Below are 19709 nucleotides of genomic sequence, written 5' to 3'. Positions count from 1 at the left end.
TGACTGTAACAAAACAAGGTAGCAATTCTGTTTTTTCTGACCAGCGCTGAATCAGCTGCACTTCATTAGTTCTACCAACAGGTGGCAGAGAAAAAACAGGAAAAAAGCATAAAAAAACCCCAGCAGGGAGCGCTATGGACTAAGATTTGGACATAGGCAGTGTGGTCCAGTGGTTAAAGTCCAGGGCTTGTAACCAGAAGGTCACTGGTTCAAATCACACCTCTATCTCTAACTGACCCTGAGCAAATCACTTAACCTCCTTGTGCTCCATCCTGCAGATGAGATGTTAAATCAGTGTCCTATTGTAAGTGACTCTGCATATAATGCACAGTTCACAGCCTACCTCTGTAAAGGGCTTTGTGATGGTGGGCCACTATGAAAGGCTCTATATAAAGATATTATTATTATTATTATTTTTTTTTTTTTTTTTTTTTTTAAAGACAATCGAGCAATTTGTTTGCTAAAATGAGTTATGCTCTGACATCAATCTATTGTTCATGCTTGCTCAAACGAGTGGAGTTACAGTTCCTGTACTAAAAGCAATAGAGCAGGCTACTGACATGTATGCGGATACAAAAATCAGATGTTCGTATTCGCTACAAATGACAAAAATACCTTGCACTTTATATATATATATATATATATATATATAAACACAGGATTAACACAGTAGCTTTTGAGCCGCTATTTATAGGTTTTAGACAGCAAAAAATTAGCAAACCAGATTATGCACACGCATGCATAGTGATCTCTATGGAAAGCCATCTGGGACAAACACGTGTTGTGCTGCTTTAGAGCGAGTCAGAATCTCATGGGACATAAAAGGCAAGTACCTCGTTCTGAAATGCCTCGGTTAAACAGTACCCAACTTCCTGAAAATGTTGCGTAGTGATTTCTCTATAGATTGTATCTATTATATATTTTTTGTTGCGACTTTGTTATGTGGAATGTAATAAACGAGAACCAAAACATTGAGTTTTTTCCCCTTCACTTTACAATGCCATTTCCACATTTGTTTTATTTTAAGTGTTTAAAGTTAAATTTCAGTTTTCGTTTGCTTGTTCATCTACAAAGAGACAGAAGTAAACCTCATGTTATTACTTGGCCACTGTTTACAGCAATGGCAAGGAATGAAAGAAATAAATAAAATGTGTTGTCAACTTTATGCATTATTTATTTTGGAAATAAACAAAACAACGTTTAACTTGAAATGCATGTTGGCATCCTTTGTTTTGTAGTTAATTCACTGGGCTATAGTAAGTCTTACACAACTTCAAATTGAGTGCAATTTATGATATTTACTCCAAATTAAATGGTTATTATTATTTGTAACATAACATAACTTATAATAACACACTCCAAATAAATGTGTTCCTTGTCCTGTTAATATTATATGGTTTGGATGCTGCACAAACTGAGCAAAATGATGTCTCTTAAACAATTATTATAAATCACACACAAATATTAGACACTCAATATCTTTACAGTGAAAATAACTTTTATTTTTGTTAAATATAACATTCAACCCTCCTTCTCCTCGTCTAAAAATGGTTTGGTCCAGGATCAGCTGTAACTGACCTACAACTGACTACAAGGATGATTAACTTGTGTCCGCCATTACAGTCGAGTTCGATGGGGTACTCACACATTTGAAACGTCTGTATCTCCCCTTCTACACGCCCTAAACTCATCCAGAAGCTAAGAATTGGGAATAATTAAATCGTTTATTTTTTATTTTTTTAAGTTTTATTTAAAAACAACAACAACAAAAAACTTTATATACACTTTTTAAAAAAATACTTCCGGAATGCTGTGTGTGTGTGTGTGTGTGATTGCGTGTAGGCCAGGAGATGGCGATTGAGACAAAAAAGCTAAGTTACTGTACAGACATCTGAGATCCCCCTTTTATTTTTATTTTTTTTACTTTCATTTTAATTATATTTGTTTTCATTTTATGTCCTGTTTTGAAAATGTTTCTCCAGACGGAGGCTGAACTAATGTAAACGAGTTGCACGCAGCTGATACCTAAACAACTTAGGAGTAACTTCAATATTTTAATTATTATTAGTGTACTTTCCCCTATGTTTTCTTCGTTTCTGTGTGAGTAAAATAATGGATCATTATTTAGATGTAGTTACTACTTTTATTATCATTTAGCTGTTTTTTATTGGTACTACGTTTTCTGGTCATTTGTTTTGTCTTTTTTTTACCAATAGAGTAGCATACTGTATTCACAAGTTTTTTCTTTTTGAATAATAATAAAAAAAAACACTCAACATCTTGTGTGAGATTATATATATATATATATATATATATATATATATATATATATATATATATATATATATATATAATCTATCTACCTTTATACATATAAATAATTTGCTTTTATCACAAACAAGATAATATTACGTTTGTGCCATTTCGGATCTTTTTTGTAAAATACATGCATTACAAAACCCTGCATAGCTCTGCGACTATACAACCAATTTCAATTCTAATTTCTGATTTGAAATCCATGTAAAATTGTGCAGCTCCAATATACTGGGCAGCAGTGTGGAGTAGTGGTTAGGGCTCTGGACTCTTGATCGGAGGGTCGTGGGTTCAATCCCAGGTGGGACACTGCTGCTGTACCCTTGAGCAAGGTACTTTACCTTGATTGCTCCAGTAAAAACCCAACTGTATAAATGGGTAATTGTATGTAAAAATAATGTGATATCTTGTAACAATTGTAAGTCACCCTGGATAAGGGCGTCTGCTAAGAAATAAATAAATAAAAATCTGCAAAATAATAAAAAAAAACGTGAGAAAAAGAAGGACATTTTTCTCGGACCCCGCATGCCCTTTCTGCGGTGAGTCCGAGTCGGTGTTCCACATTTACTTCCTTTGCGCCAGGCTGCAGCCGTTCTTTTTGTTCCTGAAGAACCTTTTGCTGCAGTTCTGGCTGCATTTTTCCCCCACCCTTTTTATTTTCGGGCACCCTGTTTGTGGCTCCAGCAGGAAGAGAGACCTCCTGGTGAATCTGCTCCTGGCTCTTGGCAAACTTACCATCTACAAGACCAGGAAGCGTAAGATCACCGGGGAGGGTCTCTTTGACTGTGGAGCCATGTTCAGGGCCCCCCTTCGTTCCCGGTTGGCATTGGAGCACGCCAACGCAGAGTCCACTGGCGACATGACGGCTTTTGTCGACCAGTGGGCTCTGGGTGGTGTGCTCTGTGCCACCCCCCCCCCCCCCCCCCCTTTGTTTTGAACATTTAATTTAGGAAAAGACTGGGTTAGTTAATGGCCGCTTTTTGTTGGCCCCCCCTTTTGATTAGGGGGTGCCAAACTGAATCTTTTCACCGGCTGCCTTTGGGCAGCTGGTGCGCCGGCTGCCAATAGGCAGCCGGTGCAGTTTGTTACCGGCCCTTAAATAGGCTATACCCTTGAGCAAGGTACTTTACCTAGATTGCTCCAGTAAAAACCCAACTGTGGAAATGGGTAATTGTATGTAAAAATAATGTGATATCTTGTAACAATTGTAAGTCACCCTGGATAAGGGCGCCTGCTAAGAAATAAATAATAATACTACTGTAATTTTTTTTCTACATTGTTTAGAAAAAATAGTACATTTGTATGTTTTACAAATAGTATTGATTATACAATTTTTGTATATTTTTTGGGTGGCTTGGCTTATATGTGAAAAAATATAACACATCCCACAACCAGACATATTATATCATTGAAAAGGTCTACTTAATGCCTTTCTGTTGATATGTTGGGTTTTAATTTCTGATTTACGGTTACCAAACTACAAGCTCTAACACAAAGTTGTCTTATATTCACACCCAAACATTGTTCTTCCCCGTAGACGGCATAGGGTTAAGCCATGACAAGCTGCATGTTTAGCTTGTAGATGTAGGTGTTTGTTTGCCTGACGGAATTCAGAATCTTTAGCGATATCAGTATTTTCATTCCAGGGGTGTTGCTGAAGGTAACGGTTAATCCTACTTCTAATGTTTATGAGGCTGCCCCGCTTGTACAGACTGTCGTCACTTTGTCTCAGTCTGACAGTAGTTTCGCTAGTTCTTCATTGGGTAGAACTTCAAAGTCTACAGATTTGCCTTTCTCAAAACAGAAATCTTTTAAAATTTTAACAGCCCACTTGATATTTTGTGGTTTTTTTGGTCATCACTCCCTCTAGCAAGCTAATGTCCTCGGGTTTTAGTGCTGGAAAACGACTATTACTTTGCTCCGTAGATGGTTCGGATTTGATTAGTTGCTTTTCTATTCCTGCAATTTCTGTCATATTTTCTTCGGAAAAACTACTGTCCAGTTTATCCAAATTAAAACAAAGGTTGAAGTTAATAACAGGATTTTCCATTTTGCTATGTTTTTATTTACAGCTTTTTATTTTTAAAATACTGATAATTCTATGGACGGGGTGACATTTATACACAAGATAAGAGATATAGGAATGCTTGCAAATGCTGCTCTGTGATTGGCTGATTTCTCATATTTGATTTCTAATGTATGTTAGTGTCACTGGTTGTATTCTTTCTATTACTTCCTGAATAGATACATGATTAAAAAGTAGATACTGCTTCGTGTTCAGCCTCCTCCAGTTCTGATTGGTTAACTCAGTAGGTTTTATGTATTATCTAATAAGAATAATTAACATATGGGCTTTAAGACGCTTTAGTCATATGGAAACTTGACAACATATCTTAATCTGACAAAAAATCTTTTTGTATCCTTTGATATGTTTCAGTAGGGTTAACAATTTTATATTGATAAAAGACCTATAGACTTCAGTAAAAGGCATATGCACTTACCAAATTAAGATCCACACAGGTTGAGTTGTTCGCACACATGTTGTTGATGCAGTCATCAATGTCCTGATCACATCGAACTCCAGCAAACCCTGGGTTACACAGGCAGTAAAATCCACCCACAACTAGAATAAAAGACAAAACATATTATGAGACTAGAGCTACATATTATGAAAGCAATGTAACAAAGTACTGAACCAGAGTAAAAAAAAAAAAATTACCTTTCATATCAACATTGTCTGCATATGCAGAAGTGTCTGCTGAGTACAGTGGTGCCCTAATTTAAATGTAATCCCAGCCTATTTCATGTTATTTTTATGGTTATCATATTATTCTAGATATCTTAAATTATGTACCTACCAACATATTATCCATGGCAAATACATTGTGCAAGGTTTCACACCATACAAGGGCAACATATTAATTACCGGACACTGCATATATAACCTTGCTTAAGCAGCCTCTTTTACTCTATAAAAATCTATTCTTTTCACCTTTATTGGTCCTTTATGCACCCCTGTCCCAAACGACAGTGCATACATGATTGAATAGAATCACTCATTGGGGAACCATAGACAGGATTTACTTCCCAACAGCCAGTACCAGACAATACTCTATTCCCAATTAGAAGTAAGCATTTGGCTTAGCTATGAAAAGTCAGCTATATCCACTGCTTTTTTTCCTCAGGAGGCAATAGCTCATCACAACACTGAAGAGGGAGACCTATATATGCACTAAGATGGATAGCAGACAGGTGGATAGAGATATATGGGTAGATAAAATGACAAATTATAGACATACGTACACATACATGCATGCATACATAAATAAATATACATATACATACATACATTAATTTATTGCTCTTATTTTCAATCTCAATAAATAGGGCCTTGTTATATAGACTACACCAATCATAAGTTCATAGAGTATCGGCAAAATGTGTATAGAGAGTGATTTATAGCAGGCTCGATGAGCGCTATTTACTTGAAGGGGAAGAGTGGATAGGAAAGCAAGTCTCAGTCTCGTGATCGGGAACCTTGGTGACAGAAGGCTTGTCAGATGACCCCCGAGACCTGGAAAACAATAAGTGTTAGTCCCCTACTCACAGGAAAGCCACCGCGGCGGCTTGGATGCGGATGCAAACCAACAGGGGGCCAGGATAATAGCCCCGACCCGGCGGGCCCTAACGGACTTGTGATCAAGATTGAAGAAAGGAAATAAGACAGAGAGGCCCAAATGATTACGCAGCAAAGGCACTTAGAGGGGGCTCTATAGAAACAGATGTTAGTATAATTACAAAGTTTGAGAGTGAAGAGGAACTAAAGGTCCAGTATAGATGGAAATGTAGCAGAATAGCGCACATAATGCAAAAGGTAAGATGATTGTGGCCAGGGGTCCCGCTGGTTAGAGAGCTTGAGTGGCGGATGCCTGAGAAGCTAGGGGAAGTTCAACCCGTTGTGGTTGAACTGCGGCGGGATGATTCAGTGCTGGGCACAGAATTGAGAGTATGGATTCTATGCTGTTCTGTATGGTGAGCTGGTTGCTGGAGCCAGAGCTGCTGACATGTAGCCCTGAGCTGAGAGAAGTAAACTGGAAAGGGATGAATTTATTCCATGCTGAGGTGATGGAGGGAGGAGGTTGCAGAGGGAGAGGCGACGCTGCTGGCATGAGCTTGTGGAATTTGGAGATCTGCAAATGGGAGAGCATCGGCAGCGTTATTAGAGGAACCGGGTACATTGAAGCTTAATTGAAATTACTCAGAAGAGACAGGAGTTTTCTTTTTGTTATGAACTGCGACAGTTGAAAGTTGCTTATGAGGAGGCATATTCTTTCCAACTTGACTTGTGGAAGACGGGCCTTGAACTTCACTGAATCCAGTGTTATTCCTATGAATTCAATAGTAGTGACTGGCCAGATCATTTTCTCTTCTGATAGAGGAACTCCTACTGTTTTGAAGAGAGAATGGAGGGCTGATATAGCTTGATCCGGAGGGTGAGAGGGAGGAGAGATAAGGAGGAAGTCATCCAACAAGTGAAGCAGAAACTGTACTTGTACTATGTTGATGTTGAGCAGTATCCAGCATAAAGCTTCCAACAGGCAAATATTTTGGGGCTGCTGCAGCAGCCAAATGTCAATTGCGTGGCAAAATAGTATAGTCCGTTCCATTGCACAAAGTACAGGTGACGGAGGGATGGGTGAATGGGCATGACTTTAAAAGCATCTGAAATGTCCGCCTTTGCTAGCCATGCCCTGCGTCCTGCCATCTTGATAGCCTTGATGGCGTCAGTTAGGGTAATGTAGTGCAGGGAAAATTGATTGTGTGGAATCATTGAATTTATACTACTGATAGTCCTTTCTTCCCTGAATAGCTACATGTAGCTACCCCTATCGGATTAATCCTGTAGTTTGAAAAAGGCGGCGTAGAGAACGGGCCGACCATGAATCTTTTATCCACTTCAGTTTGAATTAGAGAGTTGACAACCTGTGGTTGAGATGTTGCAGTATGCAGGTTCTTGGGTGAGTCCAGTTAAAAAGTCGAATTATAGGCCGTTGATTAAATAGTTCACAAAGCTGCAGTCATTGTGATTAGATAGGGCCTCTGTCTGCTGACATCGCCTCGCACAGCTGCAGGAACATGAAGCTCCGATCCGACCCAGCTGGGATAGACTTATCCCTATCAAACAGCGCCTTCAGGAGCTTGTTAGTCGGCCAATCCTTCTAGGAAAGGCGCTCTGCTGTCAGCAGGTCCGCTCTCTTCCCACGGCGGGTTTGATGCGCCACTGTCGGGGGAGGAGAAGGGCATCCTCCTCTTCGGAAAAAACTGAAGCAACGTCCATTTTTTTTTTCAAGGAAACAATACAGAGGGATAATCAGAGGGGAGTCTAAAGTCTGTAATCAAAGGTAGTTCCAAGGAGAAGTAGTCGTCAGCCAGAAACAAGTAGGGATAATCCAAGGAGAATAAATGATAAGCAAAATGGTCAAACCAGGTACGTAACGAGTAATCACAAGGAATCAACAGCAAACAAACAAAGCTCAAAAGAGACAAATTGCTAGAAATGGGAGTGCTTTATAGAGGCAGGATAGAGGTTGGATATTTGGTGAGAGCACATCACTATACTGAGTGACGTGCTGGTAGAGATCGGGTTACAGATAGAGAAAAGAAGACGATAAGTCTCACCTTCCCTCCCTGAAATTCAACCTAAAGGTTAACACTTAAACACATGTGCTGATTCTTTTTTGATTTTAACACTTCATCAAAATCTTCCAGGGCTTATAATCAGTACATCCTCTGTTTTATCATTAATGATATCAAGAGAGATGCATCTTTACAGCATTACAGCTATACACATGGCCAGTGACAGCAGTAATTGCAGTTCTTACAGAAGCAAATTTATTACAGCCCTCACATTGGTCCCAGGATTCTTCATTATCCTTAAGATTTACCATGTAATCTATGCTGTCACTCTGTCTCTGTACATGTAGCTGCTATTACTCTCATTAAATGCTTTGGATCCTTGATGGCAGCAGCATTTTTCATCTGCCTGGAGATGCGTGGCTTTCTCTGACTCTCCTCCTTGCATGCAGTCACAGTTTTGTCTGCAGCATATGGCAGCAGAGAGCCCACAGGGGTATGACTCAGACCCAGAGGCAGCAGAATCAAGGTATCCAAGAAGGAACTCAGCTAACTAATACAGAAAGCCATCTTTTTAAGACTTTCTATTTAATCCCTAAATAAACCCCTATTCCCAGACTGAGTCATTCACAATTACTATATGAGGCAAACAGCAACACAGTACACTAAGGATCCCTTCATAGCAGTCATTATCTATGCAGAGAACAAAAACAACAAACAAAAAAACCAGCTGTAGGCTAAAGGCTGTCTCCTCCAATTTTTTAAAACTAATTTACAGGCTTGTTATGTTACCCCTGAGATACCCCTGGTATGGATATGACAGGGCAGCTCTAATGGTGAATTTGGAATACCAAGTAAATCCTCTTTTTCATTACACTTTTTTTTTGCATTGTACTTCAGAAGCAGAGAAATATATTCAACTGCAAATTATACAAGATCAGTTTTAAACAGACTCATACCTCCATGTTTTTGCAATGCCAAAAACATTTTTAAAAAGCTATTTTCCCAGTAAATTAGTCAAGTCTATGGGCCTCATTTATGAAAAGCCGCTAAACATTATGGTGCACCTTAATTGCAATGAGTGTGCACGTTCATGATTTCTGTATTTACTGTTGCAATTTTATTTATTGTCACATGCAATACTTGACATATTATGGCGCGCACTAAATGTAGTAAGAATGAATATGTGATTTTTATGGTAATGCATGCTGATGTGTTTAAATGAGCATCCAGCTCAGAATGATGAGATGAGCTGTATTCACATGGTATTTACTAAAGGCTGTTATTTTAGTGCGCTAAAGTGATCATTTATTAGTGCGTATGGGAACCAGGCTTTAACAACTGATAGGCGCGCTATTTGAATCTCTTTTTCTGGCCTGAAACCTAGTGCTGTGCAGTTTGATTCTTTTACTGACTCGATTAGTTGGATTCATTCACTTTAGTGAATCAATTCAACAGATGTGTTCGTTTGATTCACTGATTCACTAACGCAAAAAAAATACATCTTGCTGAATTACTTGTTTATGAAAAAATGTTTGAACGGAAAAATCTGTCAGCAAGGACCATTTAAGTTAAGACTGTTCACTTGGTGGGCCACACCGTAAAAAAATAAAAAATAAATTGTGTATATATATATATATATATATACACACACACACACACACACACATACACATCGTAATGTACATGAAAATGTCTATATAAATTGTATGTAGGCCAATACTTTACACAAAACACATTAACTAGAGAACAATTACTTTTTCGCTACTGATTTTAAATTTTACACAAAGTAAAATAAATAGTTGAAACAAGCCTTAACTCTGCTATCCTAATCAGAATTATTTGGGCGTGAAGACACGGATCCTGTGCTCTATTTGATTGGCTATTTTACTACCTCTGTGAGCTGTGATTGGCTTAATGGGAATGTCACTCTTACAATGCAGGCTGCACATGTTGAATACATGTGTTACATTAAAGAGGCGGGTTGTTTTCAAGAAATATTCCAGTAGTCAGTAGTACATCAATGCAATTTTATAAACTAATGGGCGGGCGGCTATGTTTGACACCCTGCTTTAGAGTATTAACTATTTATTTTAAACTATGTCATTCAGCTTTAACTGCAACCTATTTAATAAACTGCAATTTACACAAAAAGAAAAAAAAACCCTGCTAAAGCTCACATGGAATTATATTACATTTTCCACACAGAGGACAGGTTTGCTGTGCAGGGTGGCAATGCCGACAAGGAAGAAAATTGAGGCTACGTCTCAATCAATATTACTTTTATTGAATATGCATTGAAGGAGAAAGGAAAAGGGCTTTTTAATTTTTTTTGTTTTACATCAGACAAGGAATACATGTTCACATTAAAAGGTAAGCAGTACCATTTCACTTTATGTTGCCTCTGCCTGTCCCCTGCTGAGTGCTGTGTCTGTTGATCGCTCATTTTCAGTTAATGCAAGCCACCTCCACCTTTACAATAAGATACTGACAAAGATACGCCTGGTCTGCGGGGCTTTTGCTGTCACGATGGTCACGGATCAGCACTTGGTAGAGGAAACTCATCATATATATTATACTGGTAATGTGTTCTTGATTTCCACATCAGACAAAATATCTCTTAATCTCATAAAAATCCTCATTAGCTGCTGAGGTGACCCAAACAAACATAAACTGTCACGCCACAAGCAAAGTGTTTTTTTGGTGAACCAACTCTCGAAGTCATGTCTCTAGCCAGACAAGAAAGGCTAAATTTGAGTAAATGATCCATGCTTTCTCCCCAGTCTGTGAATTGGTTGTAGCAGTAGGATTGCTCCACATTAGAGTGACTAGCCAGGCTGAACTTACCATCGTAGCAGTATCCATTGATGCAAGGGTTGGAAATGCACTCATTGACATTGATCTCACAGCGTGGACCTGCAAAGCCCTTTGCACACTGACAGCGGAATCCAAGGGGAAATGTGTCCAACTCCATCTCCTCCACACACACAGCCCCGTTCTCACAAGGATTACTGGCCTCACATGGCCTGAACTCACAGTTAGAACCTGGGGAAAGAAACAGGTGAGGCTGTCAGGACAGAGATAATGAACCTGTGAATATGCTAGCTTACTGAGACTCTGTTCTGGTGGCATAATGCTTCTATTGGAAATTTTTAGATAGATTTTTGTATTCTTATTTATTTATTTTAAGATGTAGCTTTTATTCCATTTTGGAAGAAATGTCTTTAGAAATAATATAGAAACCAACAGAAAGGCTCCTGTCCTATACTTTTACCGTGTATCTGCATATAATTAAGTATAGCTATGTTGTGATATGCACTTAAATGCTAAATTGAATGACTGCTAATTGTGCATCGTACCATATACTACAGAACACAACAGTTAGTGTTTGTCCTTCATTTCTAAAATGAAGGCAGGTAATTTGGAGCTAAAAAAGACATTCATACTTTGAATTGGAACAAGCATGGCTTAATCAAATTCTACAGCTTTATTTAAACTATACTTTTATTTGTTTGTAAACATAACACTGTTTTTAAAGGAATCCTTTGAGCCTACAGGTATTTTAATGTTTTACAAAAACAAACTCATTCTATTCATGTAATACTTTCTGATAACATTAAAATGACATGCTGTAATATTGGTAATAAGTGGAAGCTAAACATTCACACTAAAAGCAAATGTCTAAAGATTATGTTGTGACTATTAGGGTATATTAGAGATGTAGATGAAGAAGATTAATTTTTTTTAAATCCAAGGACTAAAGAAATACAAAAAAAATAAGCAACCTTAAAATACAGAATATAGTTTAGGGGCTCTGGGACTTAAAGTATGCTGTTTATACCTGAACAATAAATAAGGCCAACATACAGGCGCACTCACTTTTAATTTGTCAAAACTGACACATGCAATTGGTGAAAAATGCAACATGATGTACTATAGTTCTGTTATGGGGCTCAGATGCATTACAAAGGTTGCACATCATCAACTTGTTATTGAGAAAAGAAAAGTCACAACCTGCATTTTTTCGAGAGATACAGGTTTACCCACAAGGTATTGCATTTAAAGTATGGGATTAATTTACTGTTTGTCGACATGCTACTACATGCTACTACTGTTTTAATGGTTGTTCTCTCTTTATTATTATATTGATCTATATGCAAACCAAATATTTCTGAAAGTCTTCATATGAGAACTGCACCATTATTTTTATTTGAATACAGAATAAATAGTTTTATGTAAACCTCATACAAAAGAATAGATTTTTTTTAAATAACATTTTTTTTTGTTTTGTGTTAAGCAGTCTATATCCCACTTATTATACTAGATGTATAGATTTCAAGTCAGAACTCCAAAAATATGTTGTGCTTTTGCTCTTAAAATTGATCAATAGACTCGCTCCACCATATCCCTACCTCTCTCTGTCTCCCACTACAATTATCGGCTATGGTTCCTGTTTGTTGCTATAGTAAGCTCACACTATGCAGAATGTTAGATTTTCAAAATTCTTTTCAGTAGATGTTTTTGTGACGATAATGGCAATACCAGATGCATGGACATACTTCACAAACTGAATCACTAACAAATAGAAGGGAATACAAAAGTTAAATTTACAAGTTTTCACATAACCTATTTCTAATGACTAGTAAAAAAGTTTACTGTAATTCCAGATACTGTTTTAGGTCTAATTTTAAATTGCTAAAAAGCTACATGATTGTTTAACCCGTAAGAGCTTTTGAATCAATTAGTTGGATTTCCAAATTATTTCCAAAGAGATTTCATGCTGGTTTGTATCCCCTTGTGAGTAAAATAATTGTAACGTAACTTGTTTGATACTAGTTCTGCAATTGGTGCAAAGCAATTATGTTTCTCCACCAAAAAAAAAAACCAAAAAAAACACACTTGCAAGTATATAAATAAATTAAATAAATAAATAAAAAGAACATGAAAAGTCTTCAGCAGCGGCTAATACTACCTAAACTACATTAGTATTTGACAGATTAATTAATAGGTTTATTTCAGTAGAAAACCAGAGCATGACTGTTAAACAATTACACACATGCAGAATCAGCCTGACATAACATTATATGTTTCCATATAAATAAACAGAGAAAATAAATGAATTATTAAAAAGCATGCTTGACATGCTCAAATCATGCCAACATCAAACACAAGCATATCTTATTCATACCTGAAATAATTTCTGCAAAAGAAGATAATATACCACATAAAAATGTATGTAAAACAGTAGTCATAACATTAATTTTTTTTTTAATATGATGCTGTATTAAAAAAGTTATAAACCTGCTTTAGCTTTTCATTGTGTACAGTAATCTGTGCACAGCAATGATTTGATTCTTTAGTGTATAATTATCCTTTTTTAAATTGAGCCTAAAGAAATAAGTGGCAGCTCTGTTTATTTCAAATCAACGTGTTCCACTGTGAATTACATAAAAAAATATATTTCTGAGCAACATATTTAATTCAGAGATTTGACTGCTGTCTAATGTTAACTTAATTGTCTTGTTCTTCATCAGGCTGGGTCCGGTGAAGATGGGCACTTGTTCTACTGGTTAACAGTAACAATGTTTATATATATATTAACCATAACTTAACCATGCTGACAAATGTCTCTCTAGCTTTTAACTTTCACCTGCATGTTATGGCCAATTATCATAAGAGGCTAGATTATCAAAGCCATTTACTCCAAATGGTCATTAACACATTTTTTCTAGATAGTAGAAACACCAACCCAGAAATAAACAAGCAAGACATTTAATTTAGAGTCTTGTGATTAGTCCAAATGGTTTATTATTCATTTTAGAAATACAAATTATGTTTTTTTTTTTGTTTGTTTTTTTTCAGACAACAAATGTGATTATGACGATTTGGAGTAAATAGCTTTGAGAATTTAGCCCATGATGTCAAAGTGGTCACCCTGACTTTAAGCAAGGACTGCTTTCTTTCAAACCCCTCACAAAATCACCAAAAAACATTTCAGGACTCTATGATACTAACAACAACTGAAGTGGAATTAAAAGCATTGATGGTTTCAAAAGAATGCATTATTATTTATTTTCATGAACTTGAGCCACATTTGTTCAGAACAAAAATGTGCACAGTCAATTGACACATTTTTGGGAGAAATAATACTCCACAAGTTATATACTTATTAGATTTGGACATTAATCATTTTGATTTTACTATTGGGAACAGCTGGACTTCCTTCAATTTTTCTCCAACAAATATTCGTTGGGTGCCCACCACCATGCCTCATATTTTGTTATACAAAAAGTGAAAGGCAAAAAAACATTTATGCCTTAACTTTTTCAGTGCTTTTGAGGTCTTGTCGTTTTATTGTCTTTTCTAATATTCCAATGATGAAAGTATTGATAAACATAAAGGTTGTAACAATCTCTATAAAAACACACTGCTTTTATATGGCCACATGAGGTCCTGTTTTGATGTTGTTGTCAAATTGAAATTCCATGAGATGTAGGCAACCAGATTTGGAGGCAGGTTTAATAGACAGTTGTGCAAGATAATAGCAATGGCTTATCTGAAGATTATTTTACAGCAAACTACTTATAAATCATTATTCTTATATGTGTGTAAGCCAACAGGATTTGACAGTGCTGTTTCTGAAATTGGCAACACACATTCATAAACTCCCATGGTACCGGTAGTACATATTTCCCCACTCTAAGTCTTTACAGTGCCTTGCGAAAGTATTCGGCCCCCTTGAACTTTGCGACCTTTTGCCACATTTCAGGCTTCAAACATAAAGATATGAAACTGTAATTTTTTGTGAAGAATCAGCAACAAGTGGGACACAATCATGAAGTGGAACGAAATTTATTGGATATTTCAAACTTTTTTAACAAATAAAAAACTGAAAAATTGGGCGTGCAAAATTATTCAGCCCCTTTACTTTCAGTGCAGCAAACTCTCTCCAGAAGTTTAGTGAGGATCTCTGAATGATCCAATGTTGACCTAAATGACTAATGATGATAAATAGAATCCACCTGTGTGTAATCAAGTCTCCGTATAAATGCACCTGCACTGTGATAGTCTCAGAGGTCCGTTTAAAGCGCAGAGAGCATCATGAAGAACAAGGAACACACCAGGCAGGTCCGAGATACTGTTGTGGAGAAGTTTAAAGCCGGATTTGGATACAAAAAGATTTCCCAAGCTTTAAACATCCCAAGGAGCACTGTGCAAGCGATAATATTGAAATGGAAGGAGTATCAGACCACTGCAAATCTACCAAGACCTGGCCGTCCCTCTAAACGTTCAGCTCATACAAGGAGAAGACTGATCAGAGATGCAGCCAAGAGGCCCATGATCACTCTGGATGAACTGCAGAGATCTACAGCTGAGGTGGGAGACTCTGTCCATAGGACAACAATCAGTCGTATACTGCACAAATCTGGCCTTTATGGAAGAGTGGCAAGAAGAAAGCCATTTCTTAAAGATATCCATAAAAAGTGTTGTTTACAGTTTGCCACAAGCCACCTGGGAGACACACCAAACATGTGGAAGAAGGTGCTCTGGTCAGATGAAACCAAAATCGAACTTTTTGGCAACAATGCAAAACGTTATGTTTGGCGTAAAAGCAACACAGCTCATCACCCTGAACACACCATCCCCACTGTCAAACATGGTGGTGGCAGCATCATGGTTTGGGCCTGCTTTTCTTCAGCAGGGACAGGGAAGATGGTTAAAATTGATGGGAAGATGGATGGAGCCAAATACAGGACCATTCTGGAAGAAAACCTGATGGAGTCTGCAAAAGACCTGAGACTGGGACGGAGATTTGTCTTCCAACAAGACAATGATCCAAAACATAAAGCAAAATCTACAATGGAATGGTTCACAAATAAACATATCCAGGTGTTAGAATGGCCAAGTCAAAGTCCAGACCTGAATCCAATCGAGAATCTGTGGAAAGAACTGAAAACTGCTGTTCACAAATGCTCTCCATCCAACCTCACTGAGCTCGAGCTGTTTTGCAAAACTGATAGAGACATACCCCAAGCGACTTACAGCTGTAATCGCAGCAAAAGGTGGCGCTACAAAGTATTAACTTAAGGGGGCTGAATAATTTTGCACGCCCAATTTTTCAGTTTTTTATTTGTTAAAAAAGTTTGAAATATCCAATAAATTTCGTTCCACTTCATGATTGTGTCCCATTTGTTGTTGATTCTTCACAAAAAATTACAGTTTCATATCTTTATGTTTGAAGCCTGAAATGTGGCAAAAGGTCGCAAAGTTCAAGGGGGCCGAATACTTTCGCAAGGCACTGTATGTTATCAATGCACCACTGTTTTCTTTTAGATTACATTAACAAATCAACTTTTAGCTGAAAGTAACATTTTCACCACTAATTTCAGGTTTTTAATAACCGTATGCAAATAATGCCTCAGGGAAATATCACAACTCAAAAAACTGCCTAGAAGTAGTTGTTCTGTGCATTAATGATTCAGACAATTGCTTGCATCATCAGTGGTTCAGATGACGAAGACGTGGAATTTGGCGGTTGTGGATCAGATGATACAGATACCACAGTCTGGTTGATTGCGCTATCCTGTTACGCTACAATGCCTATTTTTTTTATTTTTTTTAGACACTGCAAGACCTTGTAACAGGCATTTTTTTGTATTGAACATTTTAATGCCATAGTGTTACTTTAGATGCTACTTTAATTTATTATTTCGTGTTGTGTTTTCACACTGGACACTCCCATTCCTTACTTACAGAGATTATGTAAAGCCATGTATTTTAGTGGACCAAAAATTTAAAATGTTTACATATTTTTTAAATGTAGCGACTTTTATTTTAGCATTTTTCACCTACAAAAGTGTTTTTTTATGATGTGCTTTTGCACTGCACATTGTAGCTTAATGTTTGTTTAGTGAAAATATTTGGAATGACAAAACAGTGCACATACTGCAGCAACTTGGAACTGTATTTCACCAGTCAATAAATATGTTAACTGCACTTCTTGATTCTTTAGCGTGGCTGTGTGCTGTGCGCTATCTTTGAATTTTAAGCATGCCTAATTGGAAACATAATCTATCTGCCTAATGTTAATAATTCCTGTAATTTCGCCCCTGCCTGAGTCAACACACTTTTGCCTTAAAAACAACTTTATGCGCCCTGGGTGTTGAATTGTCAGAATCCGGTATTTGTGTGTCAGTCAAAAGGTAAAAAAAAATACTTTAAAATTGTACCACACTTTGCCTAATACCAAGATTTTATGGCAATACTTTAGTTTAGGCATCCATTATGGATTCAATAAGGCCCGACAGGTCGTCCGTATACGGTGAATATTTTTTTTCCTGTCACTCAGTTTAGACACACTGTTTGAGCAGAACAGACGTGAGGAATAAAAATAAATTCAACAATGTCTCGGATTTCAGTAATTTGTTCAAGGTCTGTGTCAGAGAGAGGTGGATAATGTGCAGAAGTGTCTTTTTGTGTTTTTCTTTAGCGTTTACAAACTGCATTATTTCAAAATAACTACAAATACATTATTTGAAGTGACAAAGTCGGGGTGAGTGAGTATAAAAGACAGCATTTTTTTTCTTTTTTTTGGTATTTGTTTCTGTTTTGCTAACTTCCAGTTCATTTAATTGCTCTTCATCCAAATCAGCATGTGTACTTACTACTTCAGGATTTTTTGCAAGTAATTGGTCACTCAGTTTCTAGACTATTATTCTACACTTTTGCAATATTTTTTTTTACTATTGTTTCTAATCAGTTATAACGTATATAGTCTGTATGCCTGTCTTTTCAGGTCTGTTTGTCTTTCTATACCTGTCGCCTGTCTGTCTTTATATGTCTGTCTCAACAATTGTATGGTGCTGCTTTGCTTTTGCAAGACAGTTAGTATACACTTTTGCCATTGTTGCTATTGTTTATAATCACTTACAACAGATACCTAAACTAAAGTGTTACCGTTTTTATATATAGTGTCCTTTATATTTTGAAACCAATTACCTATATATATATATATATATATATATATATATATATATATAATTTTTGCCCTGGCTCTCTGAATGTTTGTTGTGCCATCTGATTGGATGAATCGTATATAATTTTGACAATTAGTGTGTACTTTTATCTGCTATCCCAGTAAATCAAGGTCTAATAATGTTGTTGAAATATTGAAATGAGTTCAGACAGGTGAAAGAAATGCTTTCTGAAGTTAATTAAACTTTCCTTTTCTCACTCCATCAGTGTTAATTACCTTTAAATGGAGCCACACACTGGCAGAAGTAATTACCAGGTTGGTCAATGCAAGTCGCTCCGTTCATGCAGGGAGAAGAAACACACTCGTCTATATCAATTTCACATTCTACACCTTTAATAAAAGAAGAACATATACAGAGGATAACAAAGACAAGCAGGTGGCATTTTTTAATTAATAACAAGTAACTTCAACTATATGCAGAAAAATATCCTGATATTAAATTACTCAGAAAATGTCCAACTCATAAATTACTGCCAAGAAACATTTATTTTACACACCACAGGCCCACAACAAAGGGGTGGAAAATGCAAGTCTGTGTAGATATGGTCTCATTTATCTTTGGAGTTTGGCTTTGAGACTGAATCACTGTTTCCTTTCACAAAAATGCAAGAGAACCATTGAGTTAAGGAAGATCATTTACTTGTGAAGTAACAAGCAAATTATCTGATAACTGCTTAATGTGTATCTTGTTATTTACCTGTGAGGTGAAGGGGTGGCACAATAGATTCCCTGAATGTGACTTACCAGTGAAGCCAGGTAGGCAGATGCATTCATATCCATTGATAAAGTCAACACAAGTCGCATTATGGAAGCAGGGAGACGAGTGACATTCATTTATGTTGATTTCACAATAGTTGCCTGTAGTCCAGAAAATAAAGAATTATAGATTTGATCTAAATTCCCAATCCAATTATGAATGAATCTGCCTTTAGCGTTTTGATAAAATATACCTCTCCTACTGCGACCACCCATGCCTTGAGCATTGCCTAGTACCTAGTGCTTCAGTGTAAACAGACTTTTTATGTTTTAAATGTTGAGGGTATGCTAAAATACAGAGCTACAAAACACAGTGGGGTTTGCTGACACTGAATTGATTCATATGGCTAAAGGCAGGCAATTTCCTTATCTATTTGTATCAATATAAATGAATAAAAAGGAAATGACATTGAAAGATAATAGAGTGCATTTGGTATGACATAAAGGGAAATCTTCCTTCTGTTCTTGATAAGGCAGTAAGTGAACTCTCTGAAAATGAAAAATGAAAACTGGCAAAGACGCAAAGGTTATAACTCAGAAAAGGAAAGAATTAATTAACCAGCATACAGTATAAGCGTATCCGCATTGTGAAGTTCATCGCAGAAACTCTGCCATCAATAAGTGCCCAGTTTAAAACTATACTATGCCAACCAAATGAAGAATGTTAAACAGCCTATCAGATATACAATTACAGTATTCCCCCTTTATAATGCTGTAGTCGTGGAGCCATAGTTAAAAGATTGTGCTGTTTTGTTCCGCCTTATAACACGAATACTAGTGTTAGTGCAATGGCATGATGGGGCAAATAGGAGCCATGACCGTACCGCCTGTGGCAAAGTGGTAGGTAGTACACAGGTGTAGAGATGATGCAGGGTTTGATACAATGGTACTGGTGAAATGATTTATTTTTGTAATCCAATGTCACTTGACAACAGTAAATAATAACATACACCCCTGGTGTATTGTGCAG

At 36.9% G+C, this 19709-nt stretch overlaps 1 protein-coding gene across 1 annotated transcript in view; it reads right to left on the bottom strand.

The window, feature by feature from the left end:
• The window catches only part of eys (eyes shut homolog), a 458209-nt gene that overhangs the window by 275204 nt on the left and 163296 nt on the right, over positions 1-19709 (bottom strand). Inside the window, exons 23-26 of the mRNA XM_034921306.2 lie at positions 18728-18841; positions 18200-18313; positions 10795-10992; positions 4815-4936 (exon numbers count right to left, since the gene is read on the bottom strand). Of these exons, the coding sequence (XP_034777197.2) occupies positions 4815-4936; positions 10795-10992; positions 18200-18313; positions 18728-18841 (548 nt within the window). The remainder of the gene's footprint in view (positions 1-4814; positions 4937-10794; positions 10993-18199; positions 18314-18727; positions 18842-19709) is intronic.

The sequence above is a fragment of the Acipenser ruthenus genome, chromosome 5 (genome assembly GCF_902713425.1).
Source record: "Acipenser ruthenus chromosome 5, fAciRut3.2 maternal haplotype, whole genome shotgun sequence".
Taxonomy (NCBI): domain Eukaryota; kingdom Metazoa; phylum Chordata; class Actinopteri; order Acipenseriformes; family Acipenseridae; genus Acipenser; species Acipenser ruthenus.
This window is presented reverse-complemented; position numbering and strand designations above follow the sequence as displayed.